Consider the following 24180-nt stretch of genomic DNA (forward strand, 5'->3'; position numbering starts at 1 on the left):
TGCTAATAAACAGCTGGCTCATACAAAGTCATCAGAGAGACAACAATTTGTGTGTACATTAAACAAACACTCCAAGCAACAAAGTACAGTAAGCTACGTTTATCAGCGACAGTAAAGTTTTACAGCAGCAATCAAGTTGATAACGCGTGAAAAACTTAACCGATAAGAAGACAGTTGGTTGAACGATCGAATCAGATCGTTTTATGCGTCTCGTGCAAAGCAACCGGTTACCGGTTACCAGTTCTTAAAAGCAGCTCAGCTTCGGAGGTTGGGGTCACATCCAATACCAAAACCTGCATATATTGTGCACATGTTATGTTAATATATATATACATATATATGTATGTGACTGAGAGTGCGTTCGCTGACTGTACACGCTGACTGTTTGGGGAGAACATTGCAAAATGTTGTGAAAGAGAGAGAGAGAGAGCATTTAGGCACGCACGCAGTGAGTGAGTAGAAAGACCGCCAATACATACACGATCGATTAGCGCTCTTTCTTTTTTGGCCAGTCGGCTTTTTTTTTGGCAGTCGGTTCTTTTTTTGGCTCTCTGCAACGACGACTGAAATGCGTTCGCCAGTCGCTCATCGATAGCTAAGCAAGTAACAAGTGGGTGCTACCGCTTTTGCTGCATTGTGTGTGGCATTTAATTGAACTCCAACTTTGGATGAACTTATTAAATTCCTGCTCGATTCACAAAAGCAATTAGAGCCACCTCGTCGCTGCTTTCGTAAGTAATAATTGAATGTACAATTTGTGGGCATTGCTTGCATATCTTTTTTTTAGTCAATTTACATAAGTTTTGTGTTTTTGGGTCATGCGCAGTGTGAACCGCAGCCAAGGTTAAGAAATAGCAATTTAAATCCAACAAGTGTTTTTTTTTTGTTGTTTTTATTGTTTCGATTGATTTTCTCAGTTTTTCTCGCTTTCTTGCTAATTTTAAACATTTTACATACGCAAAGGGGAAAGAAAATGTTGCTGCTGCGTTCGCTGCTGCTGCTGCCAGCGTTGCTGCTGGCGCTGTTGCAAGTTCGAGTCGAAGCCGGTCGACCGCTGAAAGTTCTCGGATTGTTTCCACATCCCGGTGTCAGTCACTTTCACTTCTTCCAACCACTGATGCAAGCCTTGGCCGAGGCTGGACATGATGTCCACGTTGTCAGTCATTTTCCGCTGAAAAACCCTACCGTACGCTACAAGGATTATCCGCTTACAGGCATGGATAAACTAACAAATAGCGTGGACCTGAAGGTGAGTGAGCACAACCTTAAATGGCTATTACTAAATGCAACCGTTTAATGCAACAAAAAAAGCCGGTGGAATATGCGTAATATTTCTCGTAGCTTGCCCCTTGAAATCATTTTACATTCACTTTTATTTGTATATTCTGTATAAGTTTATAATAATGGGCAATATAATATCTGAGATATTCATTTCATATACATATATATATTTTTTGAGAGACTCGTTTTACTAACTTTGGCATTGAAACATGATCTCTATACGAAAACTCATTCATAGAAATTACTAAATTTAAAAAATATTTATTTTTCAGCTGATACAAAAAAATGTATCTTACAGAAATTATATTTATTCGTTCATTAAAAACAAATCTGTTGCAGCCAAATTAAACAATTGTAATTAGAGTATTTCCTCGTCGAGTTTAATCTCTAATTCAAAATTTTGCAATTCATCATAAAACAATTAAACAATTAACGGAAGCGAAAGTAAATTAACCTTTTCTCTCTCTTTCTCTGCTTCTGCATAGATGTTTGACAATCGCGCTTTCTACACTCTTTATTTTGAGTTTTTCATGCTGTACGAGTGGGGCAAGCAGGCTTGCAACTTGACGCTGCGCTCAGATGCTTTGCATGAGGTGCTGAGGCGCAGGGCTGGCTACTATGACGTCATCATCGTGGAACAGTTCAACTCGGATTGTATGATGGGCGTCGCACATCAGCTCCAGGCGCCAGTCATTGCCCTGAGCAGCTCCGCCATGATGCCCTGGTATTTCGAGAATATGGGCGTACCCATAATACCCTCATATATACCCTGCTTGTTTTTGGGCCAGTCGCAGGACATGAACTTTGTCGGTCGCTTCGCCAATTGGATCACATTTCACTCCTTCAACTTGATGTACAAGTAAGTGAATAGATATTTTCAACTTGACTCTCTGAAAAACTAGTTTGCATTTTAAGTGCAACTTTGAAGTACTTCTTTCATGCATTCGTGAATATTAAATATTAGGCTATTCGCATAGATATACGTTCGATTAAACGAAAAACTATTATGAATACTAATATTACTTTCAACTTTTAAGATCTTCATTTAAACATTCATTGAGATAGAAATATTAGGCCTTATTCACAAGCTGTTTCTTCTGACTTTTTTTAGGATGTTTTCCATACCCGCCGCTGATGCACTGGTGCAGTACAAATTCGGGCACGAGACACCCTCGGTGGGTAAGCTGGCGAAGAATACGTCCGTTTTCTTTGTGAATCAACACTATGCGCTGAGCGGCCCCAAGCCACTGCCGCCCAACGTTATTGAGCTGGGTGGGCTGCACATACAGAAGGCCAAGCCGTTGAGTGACGAACTGCAACGGTTGCTGGACAATGCCGAGCACGGAGTGATCGTCATCAGTTGGGGTTCCATGATACGCGCCAATTCCCTGTCGGCGGACAAGCGGGATGGCATCGTGCGCGCCGCTACCCGACTGAGGCAGCAGGTCATCTGGAAGTGGGAGAACGAGACGCTGCCCAACAAGCCACCCAATATGCATGTCATGGAGTGGCTGCCACAACGCGATATACTCTGTCATCCCAATGTGAAGGTGTTCATGACGCATGCGGGTCTAATGGGCTCCACCGAAGCGGCATATTGTGGTGTGCCCGTTGTGGCAACGCCCATGTATGGCGATCAGTTCCTCAATGCGGCCGCGTTGGTGCAACGTCGTATGGGTGTGCTGCTCCACTACGAGGACATTAACGAGAATACCGTTATGAGGGCAATAAGGCGTGCCCTGGACCCCAAGTGAGTACCCTTCATGTCCATTCACCATAACTTAATAATCAACGATTTTTCCATTGTCTTACAGACATATGCAGGCTGCCAAGTTAGTTTCGCACTCCTTCAACCATCGACCCTTAGAGTCCATGCGGAAGGCCCTGTGGTGGGTGGAGCATGTGGCTCATACCAATGGCAATCCCCTGCTGAAGCCCAGTTCAGTGGAGATGTCACGTTTCGTCTACTACTCACTGGACTGCTACCTCGCCTTGGGTCTCATTCTGGGCATTGTTATTGGCAGTTGGATTATTTTAATCCGTTCCTGCTGTGGCAAAAGACCGGATCGTAAGACCAAGAAGGATTAACTTATCTGATTCTCGTTTAGTCTATGTGATATTTTGTATGTGTACGTCTGTAGGTGTCCTCTTAGACTAGTGACTCCGTCTCCTAAATATACACAGTGTAGTTTAAAATGTGTTGCGATTATTATTTCTATTTGCGATTATTATTTATTTATTTTTTGTTTGTAATGTTTAAACTAAAAATGTGTTTGCTTAATCGTATATTTCTTATCAATTAAAGAATTGATAAGTTAAGATTAGGTCAAAATTATAATCTAATCTGAAACTCAAAAGCATTTCTCACCAAAGTGAGACCTCAAAATTGGCCCCTTTAAAAAGCAGAGCATTTTTTGGCGCACAAAATTGTTTTAGACACGCTCTCCTTGATACTATATTTATATATATTAATCTGTAATATATTTTTGAAAATTTCTCAGTTGTTGAACGCTGCTCGCTGTGAACGGAAGTTTCTACATTTGAGTGTTAATTATAGATACATAGTCTATATAAGTATAATTGAAACAATTTAGCATCATTTTCATAGTTTTGCAATGAGTGAAAATTGTATTACGAAATTGATTCTGCTGATTTCACTGTTTTCGGTGAGCAGTGGCCAACTAAAAATCTTGGGTCTCTTTCCGCATCCCGCCCCAAGTCATTTTCAGTTCTTTCATCCGCTGATGCGTCAATTGGCCCAATCGGGTCACAGTGTCGATGTTGTCAGTCCCTTTCCGGATAAGCAATCCCCATCCGGCTACAAGGATTACGTGCTGCCCAGCGTCAGTTTGGGCAATCAACTCGGTTTGGATGTGAGTATTATATTTGATCTATCTTTCATATTTATTATTGCTGACTATTTCCGCAGATGTTCGAGGAAAATAGTCTGACATTTCTACAACCTTACATAGAGTTCTTTATTCTAAGCGAGTATGGTAAGGTTGCCTGTCAAAGTACGCTCAACTCCGATGCACTTGCGCAAGTACTGCAACATCCTGCTGGTTACTATGACATCATCATACTGGAGCAATTCAATACGGATTGCATGATGGGCGTGGCACATCAGCTGCAAGCGCCTGTTGTAGCCATGAGCAGCTGTGCCCTGATGCCCTGGCACTATGAGCGCATGGGTGCCCCCATAATACCCTCCTACATCTCGGCCCTGTTCTTGGGCCATTCACAGGACATGAATTTTGCGGGTCGCCTAAACAATTGGATAACCACACATACGCTTAATTGGCTCTATAAGTAAGTAGACGAAGGTGACTTCACTCAGCTCCAATAACCTTTCCATTTCCGCTTGCAGCTGGTTCAGTGTGCCTGCTGCTGATGACCTGCTGCGTCAAAGATTCGGAGCTGGTCTACCATCCACTGGCGAACTGGTGAAGCGCACCTCGCTAATGCTGCTAAATCAGCACTTCTCGCTGAGCGGATCAAAGCCGCTGCCGCCAAACGTCATCGAAGTGGGTGGGATACACATGAAAAAAGAGCAAGCGCTGAGCGATGACCTGCAGCAGTTGCTGGACAACGCCTCTGAGCATGGCGTCATACTCATTAGTTGGGGTTCCCTGCTGAAGGCCATCTCGCTCTCGAGCACCAAGCGGGCAGCATTGCTCCGTGCAGTTGCTCGTCTGCCCCAGCAGATCATCTGGAAGTGGGAGAACGAGACGCTGAAAAATCAGCCCGCAAATGTTCACATCATGAAGTGGTTGCCACAACGCGATATACTCAGTCATCCCAATGTTAGGGTCTTTTTCACACACGGCGGATTGATGGGACTGACGGAGGCGGTGTCCAGTGGAGTTCCAATTGTGGGCATGCCCGTCCTGGGCGATCAATTCCTCAATGTGGCTGCCCTAGTGCAACGTCAGATGGCAGTGCAGCTCGACTTTCAAAGTTTGAGTGAACAGTCGATCTTTGAAGCACTTTCCCAGGCGCTGGATCCGTCATACAAGCAGAATGCTGCGAAGATTGCAGCTGCCTACAATGAACGCCCCCAACTGCCATTGGAAACCGCCTTGTGGTGGGTGGAGCATGTGGCCGAGACTCGAGGTGCTCCTCTGCTGCAATCCAGTGCAGTGCATCTAAATCGCTTTGTCTACTACTCCCTGGACGTCTATATGGTAGTCGGTATCACTCTCCTTGTGATCACTGCTAGTGTGATTGGAGTCTGGCGCTTGTGCTGCAAAAATAAACGCCAACAGCAAAAACACAAGCGGCTTTAGTGTAGAAGATAAAGAAAATAATTGCATATAAATATGTTTTCCAGTTTATCAATAAATCAGTTTAAGAAATATTATAAATAACACAATATCTAGATAATTATACAATAATAAACTAGTCTTTAACAATTATACAAATTGTGCAACAACAAACACCAAGCTACAAATTAAGGAAATGTGGTTATTCTACATCGTTGTTTCTTTTGCGGTTGCTGTATAGGATAACATCTGCACACAGCAGTGGCACAACTTAGGTTGAGGTACTTGCTAAATTATGTACACGTTAAAAATTTCATGCATAATTTTAGGGGCAAAGCAGCGAAAGCGCAAAAAGTTCAAGCTTGGCCAAATCTTTGCAGACTTGTAAAGGACACGAACTCTATCGAACTGCATTCAAGGACCATTGCCAATCGTAATCCAGGCTGCAACAAAAGAATTTCTCAATGAGCTGATTCGGCGTACACTTTAAATTTATAAAAATTCAATGTGATTTATTTACAAAATGAGTAAACTATTTACAACTTCGCTTTTGTAGCTCCCGGGAAACCCAACCGATAGAGACCAACCACGACGGCACCACCCAATCCCAAATTGTGCTGCAGAGCCAACTTGACACCATTCACTTGCCGCTTCTCGGCCAGGCCACGCAGCTGCCAGCACAGCTCAGCACATTGAGCCAAGCCAGTGGCACCAAGCGGATGACCCTTGGAGATGAGGCCTCCGCTGGGATTGACCACAAATTTACCACCGTATGTGTTATCACCGCGATCGATGAACTCGCCAGCCTTGCCCTCGCCACAGAGACCCAAGGCTTCGTAGGTGACTAGTTCGTTGGCCGAGAAGCAGTCGTGCAGCTCCACGACCTGCACATCCTGTGGTTTGTATCCGCTCTTAGCGAACAGGCGTTCCGTAGCCAGACGGGTCATATCATAGCCAGCAATCTTTATCAAGCTCTTATCAGCGAAGGTGGATTCTGGATCACTGGCCATTTCCATGCCGACAATCTCCACAGCCTGCTTCTCCAGTCCATGACGACGCACAAACTGTTCAGAGGCCAGAATTGCAGCACCAGAGCCATCAGAGGTAGGGCAGCATTGCAGCTTCGTCAGCACTCCCTCGACCACCTGCGGCGACTTCATAATCTGCTCCAGCGTGTATTCATCCCGGAACTGTGAGTACCTAGAACAAAGAGCAAGCCTCAGATGAAGAGAAGAGCATGTGGAGTATGGCGATTACAAAGTACAGCGGAATAACGATAAGCGATTAGATAAGAGTGTCTCTTATGCGAACGAACTTTCGACTGGTCTTTGTTACATTTACGTTGCTTATAACTTACGGATTATTAACAGAATGCTTGTGGTTCTTCCAAGCAATCTTGCCAAAGTGTTCCGGTTTTGTGCCATACTTCTTCATGTGCTCCTTGCCAGCATTGCCAAAGATCTGAGCTGCCATTGGCCCAGCCCCAATTTCAGTCAGTTCGCCCATTTCAGTGATATGTCGCTCCATAGGGTTAGCCCGGTCAAAGTACTATCAATAAAAAATAAGTATTAAGTATACGTATTATCAGTTCAGGGCAAGTTCAAATATAAAGTCGTTAACATACCTTCGCGGCCAACGAGCCACGTTCCATTTTCTCGAAGCCCAAGGCAAGGACACAGTCCGCGCTGCCCGATTCGATGATCTGCTTGCCCAGGTACAAGGCACTCGATCCCGTGGAGCAGTTGTTGTTCACATTGTAGACTGGGATGCCAGTCATGCCCACTTCGTAGAGTGCTCGCTGGCCACTTGTGGAGTCACCATAGACATATCCGCAGACAGCCTGTTGCACATCGGAATATTGCAGCTTGGCATCCTGCAGAGCCTTTGTAACGGCCTCCTTGGCAAAGTCCGGATAACAAACATCGGCACGGCGACCAGGTTTCTCGAACTAAGTAAATATTTAAAATTTGCAGACAATTTCAAAGGTCACTTTCACATTTCGTACCTTGGTCATGCCAACGCCGATAACATAAACTCTTGTCTTAAACATCTCTTGTGGTACTTCTGTTGTGGTCAGCGTCTAAAAGAGAAGTGTTCTCGGGACTGACGAGGTGCGCGCAAGATCACCTCTGTGGCTGGTAATCCAGTTCATATGAGCAGCGCTGTGTTCTGAATTTTTGGTATTTTTCATTTACGAATAAGCTGGTCACACAACTTTTAATCATACTGGCTTCAAAATTGCAGTCGTATTTTAATTTGTAAAATATATATTAGTGTCGTTTAAAATCCGCTAAAAAAATCTAGTTTTTATTATTTACAATCGTTTATTATAAATAAAAAAATACCTCTTGATATTATTGACTGTTACAAATACCAATAATTCTTATCAGAGTTTAGGACTTTTAAAATCCATCGATAGTTATTGTATCGATATAAACATCGATTTTTTTAGCTCCGTCTTACTTTTTTGTTTTCCAGTTTTAATAATTAAAGTTTAGTTATTGATTATAGCCGAGTCGAAGCGGTTGTACTTGTATTTGCAATTTCCACAAGAGATTTGAATCTTTAGCCACAAAATGACCAAAACTCGAGTCTATGTTGTTGGTGTTGGCATGACCAAGGTAAACACAAACAACAACCACACAGCAAAAAGCTGTTGCCACAAAGAAAAAGCGCAGCTCTTGAGGAAGCTGCAACAGCAAGTTGCTTAATACTCCTCCTCCCTCCTCACTCTCAATCAACAAAACAACATAATAATTATCGCACTCGGACTTTGAACTGCGGTGCACTTCGGTCAATGGAGAAATCTTAATTGCTAATCTAAGTGGCTGCCTAATCTTAAGCCACAAACTAAAGTGGATCGATTAAATGCTGTTCTTGCTATATATAAGTCATATTAGTATTTAGGATTTATACTTTTCACATCTTATCGCATGTAGTTTGAGAAACCTGGTCGCCGTGCCGATGTTTGCTATCCGGACTTTGCCAAGGAGGCCGTTACAAAGGCTCTACAGGATGCCAAGCTGCAATATTCCGATGTGCAACAGGCTGTCTGCGGATATGTCTATGGTGACTCCACAAGTGGCCAGCGAGCAATCTACGAAGTGGGCATGACTGGCATCCCAGTCTACAATGTGAACAACAACTGCTCCACTGGATCGAGTGCCTTGTACCTGGGCAAGCAGATCATCGAATCGGGCAGCGCGGACTGTGTCCTTGCCTTGGGCTTCGAGAAAATGGAACGTGGCTCGTTGGCCGCGAAAGTATGTCAACGACTTTATAGTTGAACTTGCCCTGAACTGATAATACGTATACTTAATACTTATTTTTTATTGATAGTACTTTGACCGGGCTAACCCTATGGAGCGACATATCACTGAAATGGGCGAACTGACTGAAATTGGGGCTGGGCCAATGGCAGCTCAGATCTTTGGCAATGCTGGCAAGGAGCACATGAAGAAGTATGGCACAAAACCGGAACACTTTGGCAAGATTGCTTGGAAGAACCACAAGCACTCGGTCAACAATCCGTAAGTACTAACGATCTTAAAGTGCAAATGTTTTGCACTTACTAATCTAATATTTTTTATTGTGTTGTTTAGCTACTCACAATTTCGTGATGAATACACGCTGGAGCAGATTATGAAGTCGCCGCAGGTGGTCGAGGGAGTGCTAACGAAGCTGCAATGCTGCCCCACATCGGATGGCTCTGGTGCTGCCATTCTGGCCTCTGAACAGTTTGTGCGTCGTCATGGACTGGAGAAGCAGGCTGTGGAAATTGTCGGCATGGAAATGGCCAGTGATCCAGAATCCACCTTCGCTGATAAGAGCCTGATAAAGATTGCAGGCTATGATATGACCCGTCTGGCTGCGCAGCGTCTGTTCGCTAAGAGCGGATACAAACCACAGGATGTGCAGGTCGTGGAGCTGCACGACTGCTTCTCGGCCAACGAACTAGTCACCTACGAAGCTTTGGGTCTCTGTGGCGAGGGCAAGGCTGGCGAGTTCATCGATCGTGGAGATAATACTTATGGCGGTAAATTTGTAATCAATCCCAGCGGAGGCCTCATCTCCAAGGGTCATCCACTTGGTGCCACTGGCTTGGCTCAGTGTGCTGAGCTGTGCTGGCAGCTGCGTGGCCTGGCCGAGAAGCGGCAAGTGAATGGTGTCAAGTTGGCTCTGCAGCACAATTTGGGATTGGGTGGTGCCGTCGTGGTTGGACTCTATCGGTTGGGTTTTCCGGCATCCAGCGGAATCAAACACAATTTAACTGCGGCCGTACAAATGGCTACTAGTGAGGAGGGCTTCAAGGTGTCGGCGCTGCTGAGGCTGCTCGAGCAGGCCATGCAGGAGGACAAGGATAATCTGATTGAAAAGGTGCGCGCCGTGTACGGCTTCAAGGTGAGCAATGGTCCCCAGGGAAAGACTGGCTTCTGGGTGATCGATGCCAAGCAGGGCAGGGGCAAGATTACCTTCAATGGCACACGTAAGTGGAGTTTTCTTACCTAAAATCTAATATCAAATAATTAACTAATCGTTTTATCTGCGCAGAAAAATGTGATGTTACCTTTATAATCAGCGACGATGATGTGTTTGAGCTGCTGACGGGCAAGCTGCCGCCGCAGAAGGCCTTCTTCCAGGGCAAGATTAAGATCCAGGGCAACATGGGCTTCGCCATGAAACTGATGGATCTTCAGCGCTCAGCGCAGGGTCGCATAGAGGAGCTGCGCTCCAAACTCTAAATCCCTTAAGCATTCCCTTGGCATTTTGCAATTATTTCCGGTTTGGGCTGTTTTTAAAACCGTTGTCTAAATGGACTTATATATATATAAATATATGTATGATATTGTATTACTTGTAGCTATTAAAATATTTGTTTCTTTTTATATTCGTAGACATAAAGTTGAAAACTCACAATAAACGATTATAAATGTGTAATTCTTGTACGATCCGAATCTTTATTGTTTCATCAACGTGCATTGGCTTTAAAACTACAATTATATGTGTTGTATATATATATAAATATATATATGTATATATATATGAATATATCATAATTATTGATATACATATATATATATATATGTGTGTGTGTGTGTGTGTGTGTGTGCAAAACACTTCTAAAATGTCGTTAGGTAAAACACAAAAAATAAGCCAATAAATTGGGCGCCCTTTGCACTTTAGTTGACACGTAAAAAAATACTCTGCCAATGTGCGCGCACATTACTTTATTATACCGATCTAAATATATATACATATATATGTATATAAATATATATATATATATATATACATATATATACGCATATCAAACTTTTGTCTATCAGTTGCCAATGTGTTTGTGTGTATCTTAAAGTGCATGCGATAATAAATTAAAAAACTACATGACTAAAAAGTAATTAGCATTTTTGAGCTTAATTCACTACTGTTATCAAATATAATATATATGTTTCAGGGGTGGCGAACGTGAGAACGAAGACACCACCCCTTTTTTTATGTACAATAAACGATTTGTTGGGGGACCAACTCGAAAGAGGGCTCGCTTGCGTTAGACGCTAAAGCGTTGCACAGCTTTCAGAGTTGCCGCATCGAAAACACAATTTACAAAAAAACAAGTTGCAACAATTTTGCAATAATGATTGGATTGGAGAAGCCTCTTTGCTGTGGCTGCCGTTGCTGACTCATCAGTAGCTGTTGTTAGTGGAGGACGAGTTGGCGGCATAGGAAGACAGCGAAGCGTTATTGTTTGTTGTGCTGGTTGTCGTGCTGCTGCTGTTGCTGCTGATGCTGGAAGGCACTGTTGTTGCAGCTGTGACTGCTGTTGTGGAAGCGCTGCTCGAGCTGCTGGTGTTGTTGGTGCTGATACTGTTCTTATTGTCCATGCTGGCCATGATGGAGCCAAGCAGATCGACTGGGGTTACAGTTGCTGTCTTTGCAACTGCTCTGCTGCCGGCGAGTATAATCTTGTGCGTGGGCAAATTGAACGTTTTGTAGGTGGTTGTCGTTGTCATTGTTTTCGGATTGCTGCCGGATCTGATCACTGTCGTCGGTATGGTTGCTGCCGCTCCAGCTCCAGCTGTTGGTAGTGGTGGTGGCGGTGGCGGCGGTGGTGGCAATGGCATCGGCGGCAATGGTGGCGTCAGCACCACAGCGGACAAGCGACCCACCACACCGGGCAAAACGACTTTCACAACCTGTGGTGGTGCTGATGCTGCTGGCGCAACTGTAGAAGCAGCAGTCGTTCCGGGTAATGGTGGCTGTGTGATGCGCATCATTGGCAAGGGTATGGGTGTGGCTGTAACTGTGGGTGTGAGAGCGGGAGTTTGAGCAGGAGCTGGTGGAGCTGTTTGAGCTGGCACTGGTATATCTAATGGAATCACTTCCTCGCACAGCTCGATAACCTCCTCCTCATGATCCACCACCAGCTGTGGCGTGCTCTCCACAATAAGCTCATTGCCCACATCCTCAACGGGATCGGGCACAATTGTTTCGAAAGGGGATTTCGGGTTTGCCATGCAATTGGTGGCGATGGCTTCCGTTTTGCTGGGTTCATCGGATACCATCTTAAGTTGGATTTTGATTTCGGGCTCCTTTTGATTCAAGCTATTCACATACGCATCGCGATGCATGAAGGGCTTCGGATGCACGAGGGGCAGCAGTGGCAACAATGGCACTGCGGCAATTGGAACAGGATTAGGGTTAGGATTAGTTGACACATTAGTTGATATGCTGGCTTCGTTAGCCGCCAGTCGCGGCATTTTCACTGGCGTTGCTGAATGCTCCGATTTCGTCTCTTTTTTGATGATGCGCTCCTTTTCCTTATCCTTATCTTTGTCTTTATCTTTATCACGAGTGGACTTTTCGTTGTTGTCCTTTTTGACGACGACTGGCTTACGATCCTTGTCGAGCGCTGTGGCCGTGTCCGTGGCCGCTGCCGCCTTGGTCAGCTTATATTTGTTGTGCTCGAGAACCATTTTGCGCATATCGATTTTGGCGTCATCTTTGTTCGGTTTCTTTCTGGGTGTGCCGCTGCTGTTGCTGCTGCCGCTACCGTTATTGCTCTTGGGCGATGCGCCCGCCGATGACGAATGATCGTCCTGGCTGCTCTCACTGGATCGACGCTCCTTGCCATCCAAATCGATGATCTTACGCTTCGGCTTGCCATCGTGTGTGCGCTTCGAGGGTGTCTTCTTGGCCGGTTCATCGTGACCAATCGGATTGGGCAATATGGTTTGTTTCTCCTTGTAGTGCGGTGTCTCAGCCAACACGGGATTGTTCTTCTCATTGATTACCTCCTGGCCGGGATAATACTGGCGCAAACGCAGATGCCAAGCTTAAAAATAAACAAATAATAGGCAATTCATTCCGAGATCCAGTCTGTTAAAAGGTATCCCCCTTCACTCACCTATGCTCGTCACAGCGGTCACGGTGCGGAACTGGTGAATGATGTTGCGCGGCAGAAAATAGATATCGTTGTCGCACAGCTGGATGCGAGCATAGCGAATGCCATCGCGTCGCAACTGATTCAACTTGGCATCCTCAATCCACTGCACGCACTGTGAGATGGGTGGCTCATGGAGATCCAATTGCAGCATCTCCACCAGCGTATTAAAGTCCTGAGCGGCAAAGGCAACCACATCCTTGGTGATACGATTCTGATCATAGGATTGTCCACAGTGCACAGCCTTTAAAATACCTACAAAAGACATAATCAGACAATGATTATAAACAAATAATGCGCAAGTGGTGAGAAATTTGAAGCAAATAAATGAAGGATTTGAAGAAATAAGCAATAGAAAATGGAAAATAAAATAAAAAGAAAGATTCACTGCATTCATTGCAATTTAGAAATGTTCACATTCGAGAAGAAATGGATAACATGTAGTAGAAGAGAACCAATGAAGTAGAGTAGAGAAAAACTAATCTGAAGAAAATACTATGCGTAGCATATAAAACAAAAATACTTTGATGAAAAGTGTGTTCGACGTATTAAATAAAAAGCATTTAAGATGCATTATAGCTCACCAACTGCGGCGGTGGTGATGCGTTCGTGTCCATGGCCCACATGGTCGGCATGCGCCTTGGTCCGATCTTCGATCATCGTTTCGCGTGCCTCCGACAGACGCGGGAGATACTGCAAATTGCGCAGCTCATTAATGCGAGTGCTGCAAAGTAAAATGTATGCAATCATTAATTAAAAGTTCACCAAAATATTATTTATATTTAGTTTGTAAATTATTTTATGATAAAAGTAGTTATTTTTATTTTTCATGGTTTCATGATATTTTCTGTACTAATCAAACTTAGCTATTCATTTCTATTATATATTTATGATAGCCATCAAATATATTTAATTCAGTATTTTAAACATTAATTAAAAAATTTATATAGAGAAAGATTTGTACATTTTTAGAGATTAAGAAATGATTGTTGTAGATAGTTAATTGGGAATCTAGCAAAATATGCACCTACCGCTGTCGCTTGAGTGGCGTCTTGCTGTTGAGCTCCGCTGTGGGCACCAGCTGCTCACCGGCACGTATCCACAGAATTGGTCCATCGTTTGATTGTCGTGGATCCGTTTGTAGTATTGAATTAACAGCCCAGGGCATTGTCTAAAGGAGAATTGGTTTAATTTCAGTTAGTTCGAGTAGTTATTAAGGTGTGTTTGGAGATGAGGACTTGCCTTGCGCAGAAATGGATTCTGTTCGATGCGTCCAAGCAGATCCGGAAAATAACCGCCGACTTCCTCGTGCACTTTTCCCACCAAGCTGATCTGGTGCAGCGGTCCATAGCGGAATGTGCCCTGGCAATAATTACGCACCACCTGCAAAGCAAAGCAAGATTCAATTATCATGTCAATATTAGTCACAAATAATTTCCATGCTTTTTTTTTACATGTTTTTATATAATGCTCGGTAAATAATTAATCAATTTAATGAGCATAATAAAAACATGATAAAACTATCATTTTACCGATTGCATTACAAATTCTATTCAATCTCACCTGTTCATTGTACTGTGCCATGGTGCACGTATCAATGTCCGAGTTGCGTCCGAGCACTCCAGCCTTCACTGTGAGCGTTGAATAATTCTCGGCCATATGCTCGAGAAGATCGGGTATATAGCGGGCTGCGTCATGAACGATGCCCATCACATGATGTGCATAGCCTTGCTCATCCTCGGCAAAGCATACGCTGAAGAACTCATCGACAAGTTGTTCCATTTCATCCGGCGGCAGTGCATCTATATCGTGCTGATAAAGATGCACTACGGATGCGCCACCATTCGGATACTGTTCCACTTGAAAGTAACGACCGTATTTCAGATTTTCGAGGCCGGTGAGCGTCTCTTTGCGATCTGACGCTGGCTTCGCCAAACTGGGAACCGTTGTCCAGGCGCCAGCAATGGGCGCATGCTGAATGCTCTGAACTCCAACGCTGCTCCGACGTATTTTGGAGCGCTTGTAACATTTGGAACAATCACGCGATGAGGAAAAGGATGACGAATGGCGTGACGAGGAGGAGGATGAGGTGGAGGAGGAAGTCTTGTGATGACTGCTGCTGGCGGAGGAACTTGAGGAGGAGGAGGAGGTTTTACGCGCACTGCAACTGGATGAGGAATGATGATTGCCGCTGCTGCTGTTGCTACTGCTGCTGCTGTTATTGATTGTTTTGGGTGCAGGCGAAGGCATTAAAAGGGAAGAGGAATTATTGCTGCTGTTGGTGTTGTTCTCCTTTATCTTTGCCGCATCTGAAGCCGCAGCGAAGTTCAGCTGTCGCGTGACTTCGTCGCGTGTCTTAATCAATGGTTTGATTGCATCGCCATTTAGCAGTGGCTTCGTTTCGATTGGTTCCTTTTTGATGTCTGCTTCCGATTTGATATCTTTGCTGCTGTTGTGGTTAAGTACCGTTAATGCACCAGACGGTGCCTCTTTCTGCTCACTCGCCTCCGTTTTGATTCCCATCTCCTTGTCTTTCTCCTTCTCCTCCTCTTTGATCACATTCAGCTTGCTGGAACTTGTGTTGCTGCTGCTGCGACTGCTGTCCGAGCTGCGACGGCGATGCGAATTCGATGAGCAGCTGGACGATGACGATGGTATCTATTGTAAAATGTTTGAAATATTCTCATTACTAATTGTTGAGCAAACACTACTTTAAGAAGTTGAGCAAATGTTTGTATTGAGTAACTAGAAGCTGGCATTTCATTGACGAGTCATGTATTTATTTGTAAGTCTTCGAATAAACACAAAGGAAATAATTACTTTCTGTCATAATTATGGCAAGACTATTATTATAGATTTAATTTTCATTTAATTGTTGTAATATAATATTATTATGTCAAATCGATTAATTAATTATGAATTAATATTCGAGCAAAAATTAGGCAATAAGTCAGTAAATATTTAATTAAAAGTTGCGAAAACTGTTTGTTATTTTAATGTTGACATTGGCTTGCAATAAGTTAAGTATTTGTTCAACGCTTTTCTCTCTTTTTTCAATTCACTTACCTTTTCTCTTTCCCGCTCTCTTTCTCTGTCGCGGTCGCTGCGATGCTGCTTTTTGTCTTTGCTGCGCGAGCTGGTCGAGGTTGAGGAACTGGAACTTGACTTGTAATCGCTGCTGTTGCTATGTCGATTTGAATAGGATTTGCTGGCGCCGCTGGTGCCAGTGCTGCCACTGCCAGTGCTGCCACTATTGTTTTTGAGGCTGTTGCTTTCGCGATCCTTGCCACTGTTGCTGCTATTATTGTTGTTGTTGTGTCGCTTATCTTCATCTCGCTCACGTTCCTTATCTTTTTTCTTCTTCTTGTGATTGCGCTCTGCTAAAAGAAACAAAAGAAAAACAAGATAGAAAAGAATTGGTTCGTGCATCAAGTACAACAAACACAAAGAGAAACAAACAGAAGGTAAAAATGAAAGAGCTTTTGGCATTTTTCAGCCTTACCCGTTTTCTTGCTGTCTGCTGTTTCGGTGGACGCAGTTGACGCCGTCGTCGTCGTCGCCGTCACTGCTTCCGTCACTTTGACACAATTCGTTGTTATTATTGTTGTTGCTGTTATTGCTTTAGTTGTTGTTGGTACTGTGGTATTTGCATTGCCATCGCCTGACAGCTGCTCTTTTTCTTCTTCATGTTCTTGTTGTTGCTGAATAGTTTTAGTGCTGCTTTCGTTATTGTTATTGTTGCTGTTGTTATTGTTGTTGTTTTTATTATTGTGGTGATCCGTGGCCAACGTGCTGACCTCTTCTTCTTTCTCCAATTGCGACTTGCTCTTTGCGATTGTTGATGTCGATGTCGATGAAGAGGCAGCAACTTCGCTGCATATCATTGGCTGCAGGTGTGCATGGATGGGAAAAACAAAGAAAAATATGAGTATTAGGCGCAAAAAATATTGGGCGGCAGATTGCGATACTTACCGCTTGCTTCGCAGCTGCAGCTGTAACAGCCGTCGCTGGGAGTGTGTTGCTAGTGATGCATTCGCTATCCTGGCACATGGTAACCGGTGTATTTTCACTATGGACAGCACTTTCCTCGGCTCCGCCACCGCCGCCGCCTTCTTCTAATGTGTTTTCCATAATGTTTGTACTGGTGGGTGTTTGTATGTGTATGCGTATGCGTGTGTGTGTGTGTATGTGTGAGTGTGAATATCGATTTGCAAGTCGCTTTGCCGTCTACGTGACGCTACTCAGGAAGCTATCTAACTCTCACGCGCAATTTGTTGCTGTTGCTCGTTTGTTGTTCACTTGACGTTTGCATTGGTAGTGGTGACCGGATTATTGCTCGTAATTTGATGCCTGTTCACTTTTTAATAACAATTTCGCGTTTTCGTTCTAGAACGAAACGTCGTCGTACGTCGTGCATTCATTGTTTGCCTTGCCGATAATTTAGGGTTGTCGCACCATCGCTGGCCATGCATCAATGGGCACTCGGCGTGCAATCATCACGCCGATTGTTAACCGATATATCGAGAATCGTCGATTATCGTCAGAAAAACGTTGAATATAAATTTACGGAGAACCATTTATTACTATGCAATTTATAATTATGCTGGCAATAATTTTTAACGACTTAACCATCGTCGATTTGGATTGCTTGCTTAAATTATTGCCTGTACTTACAATGGTATATTAATAAACCGTCAATAGTATCGATACTTTTATGCACCATTTGCTAAGCTGCCGTTGCATTCAAAAAATTTAAATATATTTAATTGTATATATAGAAAATATATGTATATAGAAAATATTAACCAGAAATATTTGAACTTTATTTTTTGTGGGAAATTCAACGTGAATTTAAAATAAGACTGGAGTTATTGCTTAAACTGCTCTCATGTCGCACTCACATGAAACAACAAACAGAAAGTGGATATGTTGTCGCCAAGTTGCTCAATTCAATTTTACAGTCAGTCTTAAGATTTGTGATATATTGTTTGTTTTTAGTTAATTGTTGCCGATTCTGGACTTCTCGGTATATAGTCACTGGCCGATAGCAACGCAGCATCATTGGTCTCTACGGCTTTAATAGGCGGCAGGTTAGTTGGATTATCTAAAATTTCATCCTTTTTCACATGCAGCATATCAATCTCTGTGAGCGCCACATTCGGTTCCTGTGAATAATAAATTACACAAAATATTAATAATAATAAATGATCAAAATTAAATTGATAGAAGTGTGTAAAATACGTAGGGAATGCTTACCTTTTCCATGGCTGCTTCGGAGACCTGCAAATGATATTTATCCTGACAAAAGCGCGTCAATAATGCGATACCCATCTCACGATTCTTGGCGTACTTGGTCTCCCAAGCATCTAGGAGTCGATTGTAGTAGCGCGCATTCTCAAAGTAGGGCAGAAAAGTATGGCTGTTCGGAGTGGGAAAGATGCGCTCCAGTGGCTTACAGCGGGCCAGCTCATCCTCCGACAGGATCAGGCAGCGGACATCGTCGGGCAGAAGATTATCCAGTATGGTATCCACATACTCCTCCCGATACTCAATGGCACGACTGGTGAAATGATTGTGCTTGCGCACCTCCTCCGCAGTTAGGCAAGTGGTGAAGATGCGCTTATCATGGACCAGCGGGCCCTGCATCTCCAGCTCGTCAAGCACCTCCTGCTGCTGTCGCTCGTTCAGCTTGGGCGGCACCTGATAGAGGGCCGTGTTGAGTACGGCCTGGATCAGTGGACCCTTCACATGCAAATCAAGAGGCAGTTCGGAGTGTAGCGATGGCGATATGTTGATCTCCAACAGCCAAGGCACTAGATTCTCGTCGAGCAGCACATCGAAGCCGAAGAGCTCATAACAATTGTAACGGAAATTGACATTCTGTCGGTACATACGATTCAGACCCGATTCACCGCTCACAATGCCCCGGATGACCAGATTGCGCAGCGTGGCCCACAGACGTTTGGTGTTGACGCCACGATTCTCCAAGCAGGACCACAGCGATTGCAGAGTCCACTTGTGTCCCTGGCACGCATTGAAATCCTCGTTCTTCGCATAGTTTTGTGAAAACTTATTGATGCTATAGTTGGTCAGATGCATACATCGCTCATCCAGATTGCCCAGCTCCGAGCTATATTTGACCGACGCGAATCGCGCAAGGCCATCCTTGAACATGTAGATGCGCAACGGATTCACGGAGGTTAGCAACACATAAATACGCATATCAAATTTATTATCATTGATAAGCAGCGGACGTTCGATATACTTTTGCACCACCAACGGCCGATCCTTGGGAAATTGGCTCCATTTGTTCACAATCCGAATTCCTGTGCCGCGGGCACTTGCCGGCGGCTTCACAATCCATTTGGTCAGCTTCGATGCATTCTTTGGCCACACCTGACGCAGGTCCTCCAAATCATCGGGCATTATGTAAGATCTGCAAATAAAACATAAATACATAAATCAAATTAAGAGTACTTTTTGTGTGGATTGCAACTGACTTTTGCATAATGCCAAAATCCTTTTTTCCGAATTTCTTCATATTGTTAGCAATACTCCGCCACATAGTGTCCTTGCGTCCAATACGAAATGAGCCGGGCATATGATTGTACTTCTGGTGCGAGCGTATCGTACGAAAGCCAGGACTCTTCATATGCTTCTCCCACACGGCCATCCAGTCAGTGGTATCTGTTTGGAAAACAATTGATTAATTAATATGATATACGCGCAGATTGGATTGGTTTGCATCTGCTCACTTCTGATAATGCGAAATCCTGAATTGAGGACAACACGTTTCACAATCTTTGGCATAACTGGACTGAGCTTCCATTTGAGCACACGGTGCAGAACGGCTGGCATTGGCGGTCCCTTGTCTGCATGCGAGGTGAAATTCAAATATGGTGGCACATTCGGGAACAGACTGGGCGACAATATTGTCTCGGGCTTAAAGTACACAGATGCTTCAGTGTCTGTGGTATTCGTTGTTGCCACCGATGTCTTTGACGCCACCTTATCCAGTTTTAAGCGAATGTGACGACTCTGGCTAGTCTCTTCGTTATCCTCATCCAGATAGAATGGTGTGCCAACATAATCCGAATCCGAATCCGAGTCATCATAGCTAGTGATTTCGTCAATAGCTGTCGGAAGAATTGCCATATTATTATCTTTGATAAAGGTATAGATTTATATATGTAGATAACTTACCACCGCAGGGATCATCGTCGCTGTGTTGACAATCATGATTGACGGACTTGTTCAGGGAGACGCCCATATAGTTGTTGCCACTATGCTCACCGGAGGCGACACGCGTGCTCATGCATTGGAATGGCAGTTGGGTGGGCTGGGCGTACAGCGAGGCATACAGCGATGTCTCCAGGGCTGTGGCTGCTGATTTGGTTAGACCATTTTGTGTTAGTATCTTGCTCTTCTCATCGTGCTGCTGTCCACTCAGCATGCTGCTGCCGTGGAACGGGTTAACAACAATCTTGCTGGCCGCCTTAATCGTTGTCGCACTCGGGCTGCGTGCCAATCCACTCCGAGGTGGACTTGTGCCGGCCGTGCTGATGCTGGGACGCTTATAGCAATTGCCGTTGCTATTCGTGGCATTTTTGGCAAGCACATCCTCACGTGCACGCTTTAAAAGCATCTGCATGTTAGCATCCAAAGCCAAAAGCACAAGCAAACAACAAGCAATACAATGAAACAGGTAACACAGTTAGATAACAGGTGACATTATTAGCAGGTAAACAGGCAAAAATGGGAAAATTCAAAAACAGAATTAACAATTTCTGAACAGCCCCAAATTAATGTAAGGAGCAGTACGTTTTAGAATAGATATTTGTGAATAAATTAAAACTTGAGGAATTATAAGATGGCATAGTTGGAAAGTATATCAAAATCAACATCAACAATCAACAAGTGATTTCTTTTTTTAAGCTCAAGGAATATCCAAATGGAATAGCTGGAAAGTATATTAATATTCAACACAAACAATAAACAAGCACTTTTTTTTGGCTCAACAGAAATTGGTAGTTTAAATAATTAGAGCGACAACATTAGACAGACTTTAATTAAATGCAACATTTTGAGAAATTGGCTTAAAGTAATCCTCGATTTAAATTAATGCAGACAAATCAGTTGAAATCAGTTGATTAACATTAATAATTGGATATGAGTCGATGCTACATATTTTGTTTTTTCCAATGGATACGCACCTGAACCTTTTTATATGGCTCCGACTGGAGAACGCCAACAACGGGCGCTGGCACCGAGTTTAATTTGGTTGTTAGACGTGGCGGGGCAGTCTTCGCGGCAGGCGTTCCATTGGTGACAATGTTCGCAGCTGAAGCATCCGAATGCTTCTGGCGTCTTGGCGACGTTGGAGATTTCTGCTGTTGTTGTTGTTGGTTGGCTTTTTGTGATGATCTTGTTGATGTTGGTGTTGGTGTGGTTGAGTGTCCAGCGGAGTTGCGTATCTGCGTGGAGTAACGCTTGGAGGGGCCATTGGAATTGGAATTGGTATAGTTGTGGGCTGATTGATGGGACGATTGATGATTGTGCTGCGACAGCTGCTTGCCCATGACCAACTTGCTCTTGTACAGTTCGACCTCCTCCAGCCAGGATTCGTGAAAGTCCAAGATCTCGATGCCCTTGCCGCCGCCACGCGATGTTGCCTGATGCCGCGAATTCTCCTTTGTGGCCAAGGCTGAGGCACTCGCAGCGATGACTGTCGAAGCGCCCGATGGTGTCGCATGATGTATTGGTCGCATCGTTGTTCCCGTTGTTCGTTTTTCCGTTGTTATCTGAGCCATATGGGGGGATATATTCCACAGTTAATTTGGACTACTGCAAATGGGATGAAATTGGAATTGAAAAAAGTGATAATGCAAACTGTTGTTCTCTGTTTTCGCATTTGTTTCGATTATGTGATTAATGCGCGCCATATTACTTCTGCTCGATTTTTGGGGGATGTGTGCCGCTGTTGCTGCTGCTGCTGCTGTTGCAGTTGCAGTTGCATGTTGTCAATGGCTGCTATTTTCGACATGGCACAGCACCAAGATCAACGCCCCGCTCTTTCCCCTTCCCCCACTCGCTCTATCTTTCTCTCTCTATCTATCCGTCGTCTGCTGGTCTCGATAATCGACTATTGAATTAGTATTCGTATCAATGGAATCAAGATCGCTGGGCGTTGGCCAACTAAATGCTCACAAAAAACTACCAAAAAAATAAGTCTTGCACCTTTTCAAAATGCTTTGATTGCAGCCCGCGTAAATTTTGTTGTTGCTGTTTGTTGTTGTTGTTATTGTGATTGCTGGCCTTGCGCACCCGGCGTGGCGCTTTTTTTTGTAGTTAGAGTAAATCACGGACAGACACACAAGGCTAGACTCACCTTTTACATTAATACGTGCACAAATAATTTTGTTAATATAGCAAAGCAAACAAACCGAAAAATGTTTCTGTGAGTTTGGTTTTTAGATTACTAGATTAAATACAAATATTTTTTTCATTATTTTCAAACAATAAACACTAAAGACAACAAAACAAAACCAAAAGTGACCGAGCGTCAAAAGAACGATAATCAACAAAAAATGCCGATATAAAAATACTAAACATATGATAGGGACAGTGTGGCCAATCATGCAGTGGTGCTGAGCAGCAAGTGCTACCAAACTAAGTTTTGTGACAGGCCGCGCATTTCAATTTGAAATATTTGTAACCAAGCTGAAAGTAGTCTTGCATATAAATATACAAATAGTGAAGATGAAGAGCAAATTAAGTTTGTTAATGTCTATTATTCATTTAATTGTCTTATATCAAATTAAAAGCCATCAGGATGTTAACCTGTTCAACATATATAAAGGTACAGGCCTAGCAAAAGGAATCAACAGAAAGTGCTGCCTAGCAATCGGAAATTATTTAAACAAGGATTTAAGTATATCAGCAGAGCTTACAAGTGTGATCAATGAAAAACAGTGTCACCCAGCATCAAGTATAGCCGAAGACCCCAAGATATTGAGCGCGAATTCAAATTTAAATTCTGCGAAATAATATTCAAGTTCAACTTCAAATAACCACAAAATTAGAATCAAAAATAAATTCATCAGTTGGTCATCGCTTATGTGTCAAATTGATGAGCAATAAGTAGTGTTTTAAGTTCCAAGCACATAAATCAAACTAGAATTGACCCAAGAGACCACTAACTGTGGACCCACAAAAATACACACACACACACCACACCGCACACACAAACAGATGCACACACACATGGCGGTCCGACCTACATGAGTGTAACGAATGCTCAGATCAAATGCCGCCTCATATTGTTGATGAAGACATCAACGTTTCAATTTGTGCACCTTCAGTTGCTTATTTTTGTTGTTATTCTTTGTTTTATTTTTATTGATTCTGATGCTGAGGTACAAAGTGATTTATCGCAGATCCTGCGGCAAAAACGCTCAAACTCAAAAGCACTGCAACAGAGCCCGCTGCCTGTGCGGCAAACAGACACAGAAACAGAGAGAGAGAGACACGGTGAAGTAGAGAGAAGACGATAGGAATCTGTCGATAAGTTGTGGCTGCGACGGCGGCTTTATGAGCGTTTAAACGGCACTCAAGGCACCGCCTACGAAAACGTCAACACCCGGGCCAAGACCCAGACCCCGACCCAGAGGAGAAACCAGCCTGTCCAACAACTGGCTACGATGCTGAACTTATCTTCATCTCGAATATTGTTTAACGTGTTCTTCTGTGTGTGCACATTCCGTCTGTCAAACTGTCCGTCTGTCTGCGTGTCTGTCTGACTGACATTTTGCGGTGCAGTGGCTGGACGGATGGCAGATGTAGATATGACCATGTGCCTAATCCAGTAGCTGCTCCAGCTCCCCTCTCCTCTCTCTCTTTCTCTCTCTTTTGCTCACTCGCTCTCTCTCTCTCTCTCTCTGTGTGAGGCCTTTGACAAGCGACCAATCCGACAATTTGGCAATCTGGCAATCCAGCTCATAGTTAACCACTCCACTCCACTCCACACTCTCATCATATTTGATTATTTGGTTTTGTGTGCGATAAGCGCGCTGCTTGTTTATTAAATATTATTAATTACCACAAATAATGCTCACAATTAACGGCATATCAACAAGTCTCAAGTTTCTCCTCTTCACAGTAGCTTAGAATTTGTTGTCTGCGACTTTAGGCACTTGA

General features: G+C 43.7%; 5 protein-coding genes across 9 annotated transcripts; 2 read left to right on the forward strand and 3 right to left on the reverse strand.

Annotated features, from left to right (window-relative positions):
• Window positions 1-535: 535 nt before the first annotated feature.
• On the forward strand, window positions 536-5657 carry LOC6561445. Its single transcript, XM_001988458.3, has 8 exons — window positions 536-731; window positions 964-1249; window positions 1767-2140; window positions 2393-3031; window positions 3096-3368; window positions 3890-4154; window positions 4211-4590; window positions 4649-5657. Exons 2-8 carry the CDS (start codon window positions 974-976, stop codon window positions 5565-5567), a joined length of 3126 nt encoding a protein of 1041 aa, XP_001988494.2. The 5' UTR covers window positions 536-731; window positions 964-973; the 3' UTR covers window positions 5568-5657.
• A 371-nt stretch (window positions 5658-6028) lies between these two features.
• On the reverse strand, window positions 6029-7675 carry LOC6562137 (sterol carrier protein 2). The gene is made up of 4 exons (XM_001988456.2): window positions 7549-7675; window positions 7168-7491; window positions 6901-7091; window positions 6029-6743 (listed from the first exon to the last, which is right to left on the reverse strand). Exons 1-4 carry the CDS (start codon window positions 7591-7593, stop codon window positions 6080-6082), a joined length of 1224 nt encoding a protein of 407 aa, XP_001988492.1. The 5' UTR covers window positions 7594-7675; the 3' UTR covers window positions 6029-6079.
• A 358-nt stretch (window positions 7676-8033) lies between these two features.
• On the forward strand, window positions 8034-10481 carry LOC6562136 (sterol carrier protein 2). The gene is made up of 5 exons (XM_001988455.3): window positions 8034-8164; window positions 8483-8806; window positions 8883-9073; window positions 9146-10029; window positions 10095-10481. Exons 1-5 carry the CDS (start codon window positions 8120-8122, stop codon window positions 10283-10285), a joined length of 1635 nt encoding a protein of 544 aa, XP_001988491.1. The 5' UTR covers window positions 8034-8119; the 3' UTR covers window positions 10286-10481.
• Window positions 10482-10693: 212 nt separating this feature from the next.
• On the reverse strand, window positions 10694-17410 carry LOC6562135. 2 transcript variants are annotated; one of them, XM_032735784.2, is made up of 9 exons: window positions 16957-17410; window positions 16487-16871; window positions 16051-16361; window positions 14548-15642; window positions 14227-14367; window positions 14016-14155; window positions 13569-13708; window positions 12949-13239; window positions 10694-12876 (listed from the first exon to the last, which is right to left on the reverse strand). In XM_032735784.2, exons 1-9 carry the CDS (start codon window positions 17113-17115, stop codon window positions 11228-11230), a joined length of 4311 nt encoding a protein of 1436 aa, XP_032591675.1. In that variant the 5' UTR covers window positions 17116-17410; the 3' UTR covers window positions 10694-11227. The 2 variants fall into 2 exon arrangements, with proteins under 2 accessions (XP_032591675.1, XP_001988490.1); XM_001988454.3 differs by having other exon boundaries at window positions 16051-16364.
• Window positions 17411-17770: 360 nt separating this feature from the next.
• Window positions 17771-22537, reverse strand: LOC6562134 (tubulin polyglutamylase TTLL4). Of its 4 annotated transcripts, none has more exons than XM_032736245.2 (7): window positions 21932-22123; window positions 21198-21828; window positions 20188-20617; window positions 19740-20120; window positions 19485-19671; window positions 18241-19420; window positions 17771-18149 (listed from the first exon to the last, which is right to left on the reverse strand). In XM_032736245.2, the coding sequence occupies exons 2-7, from the start codon at window positions 21792-21794 to the stop codon at window positions 17979-17981; spliced, it is 2946 nt and encodes a 981-aa protein (XP_032592136.1). In that variant the 5' UTR covers window positions 21795-21828; window positions 21932-22123; the 3' UTR covers window positions 17771-17978. The 4 variants fall into 4 exon arrangements, with proteins under 4 accessions (XP_032592136.1, XP_001988489.2, XP_032592135.1 ...); XM_001988453.3 differs by lacking the exon at window positions 21932-22123 and adding an exon at window positions 22373-22420 and having other exon boundaries at window positions 17773-18149; window positions 20188-20629; XM_032736244.1 differs by having other exon boundaries at window positions 17773-18149; window positions 20188-20629; window positions 21932-21997.
• Window positions 22538-24180: the final 1643 nt, after the last annotated feature.

This window comes from Drosophila grimshawi, unplaced genomic scaffold (assembly GCF_018153295.1).
Source record: "Drosophila grimshawi isolate 15287-2541.00 unplaced genomic scaffold, ASM1815329v1 contig_1377, whole genome shotgun sequence".
Classification (NCBI taxonomy): Eukaryota; Metazoa; Arthropoda; class Insecta; order Diptera; family Drosophilidae; genus Drosophila; species Drosophila grimshawi.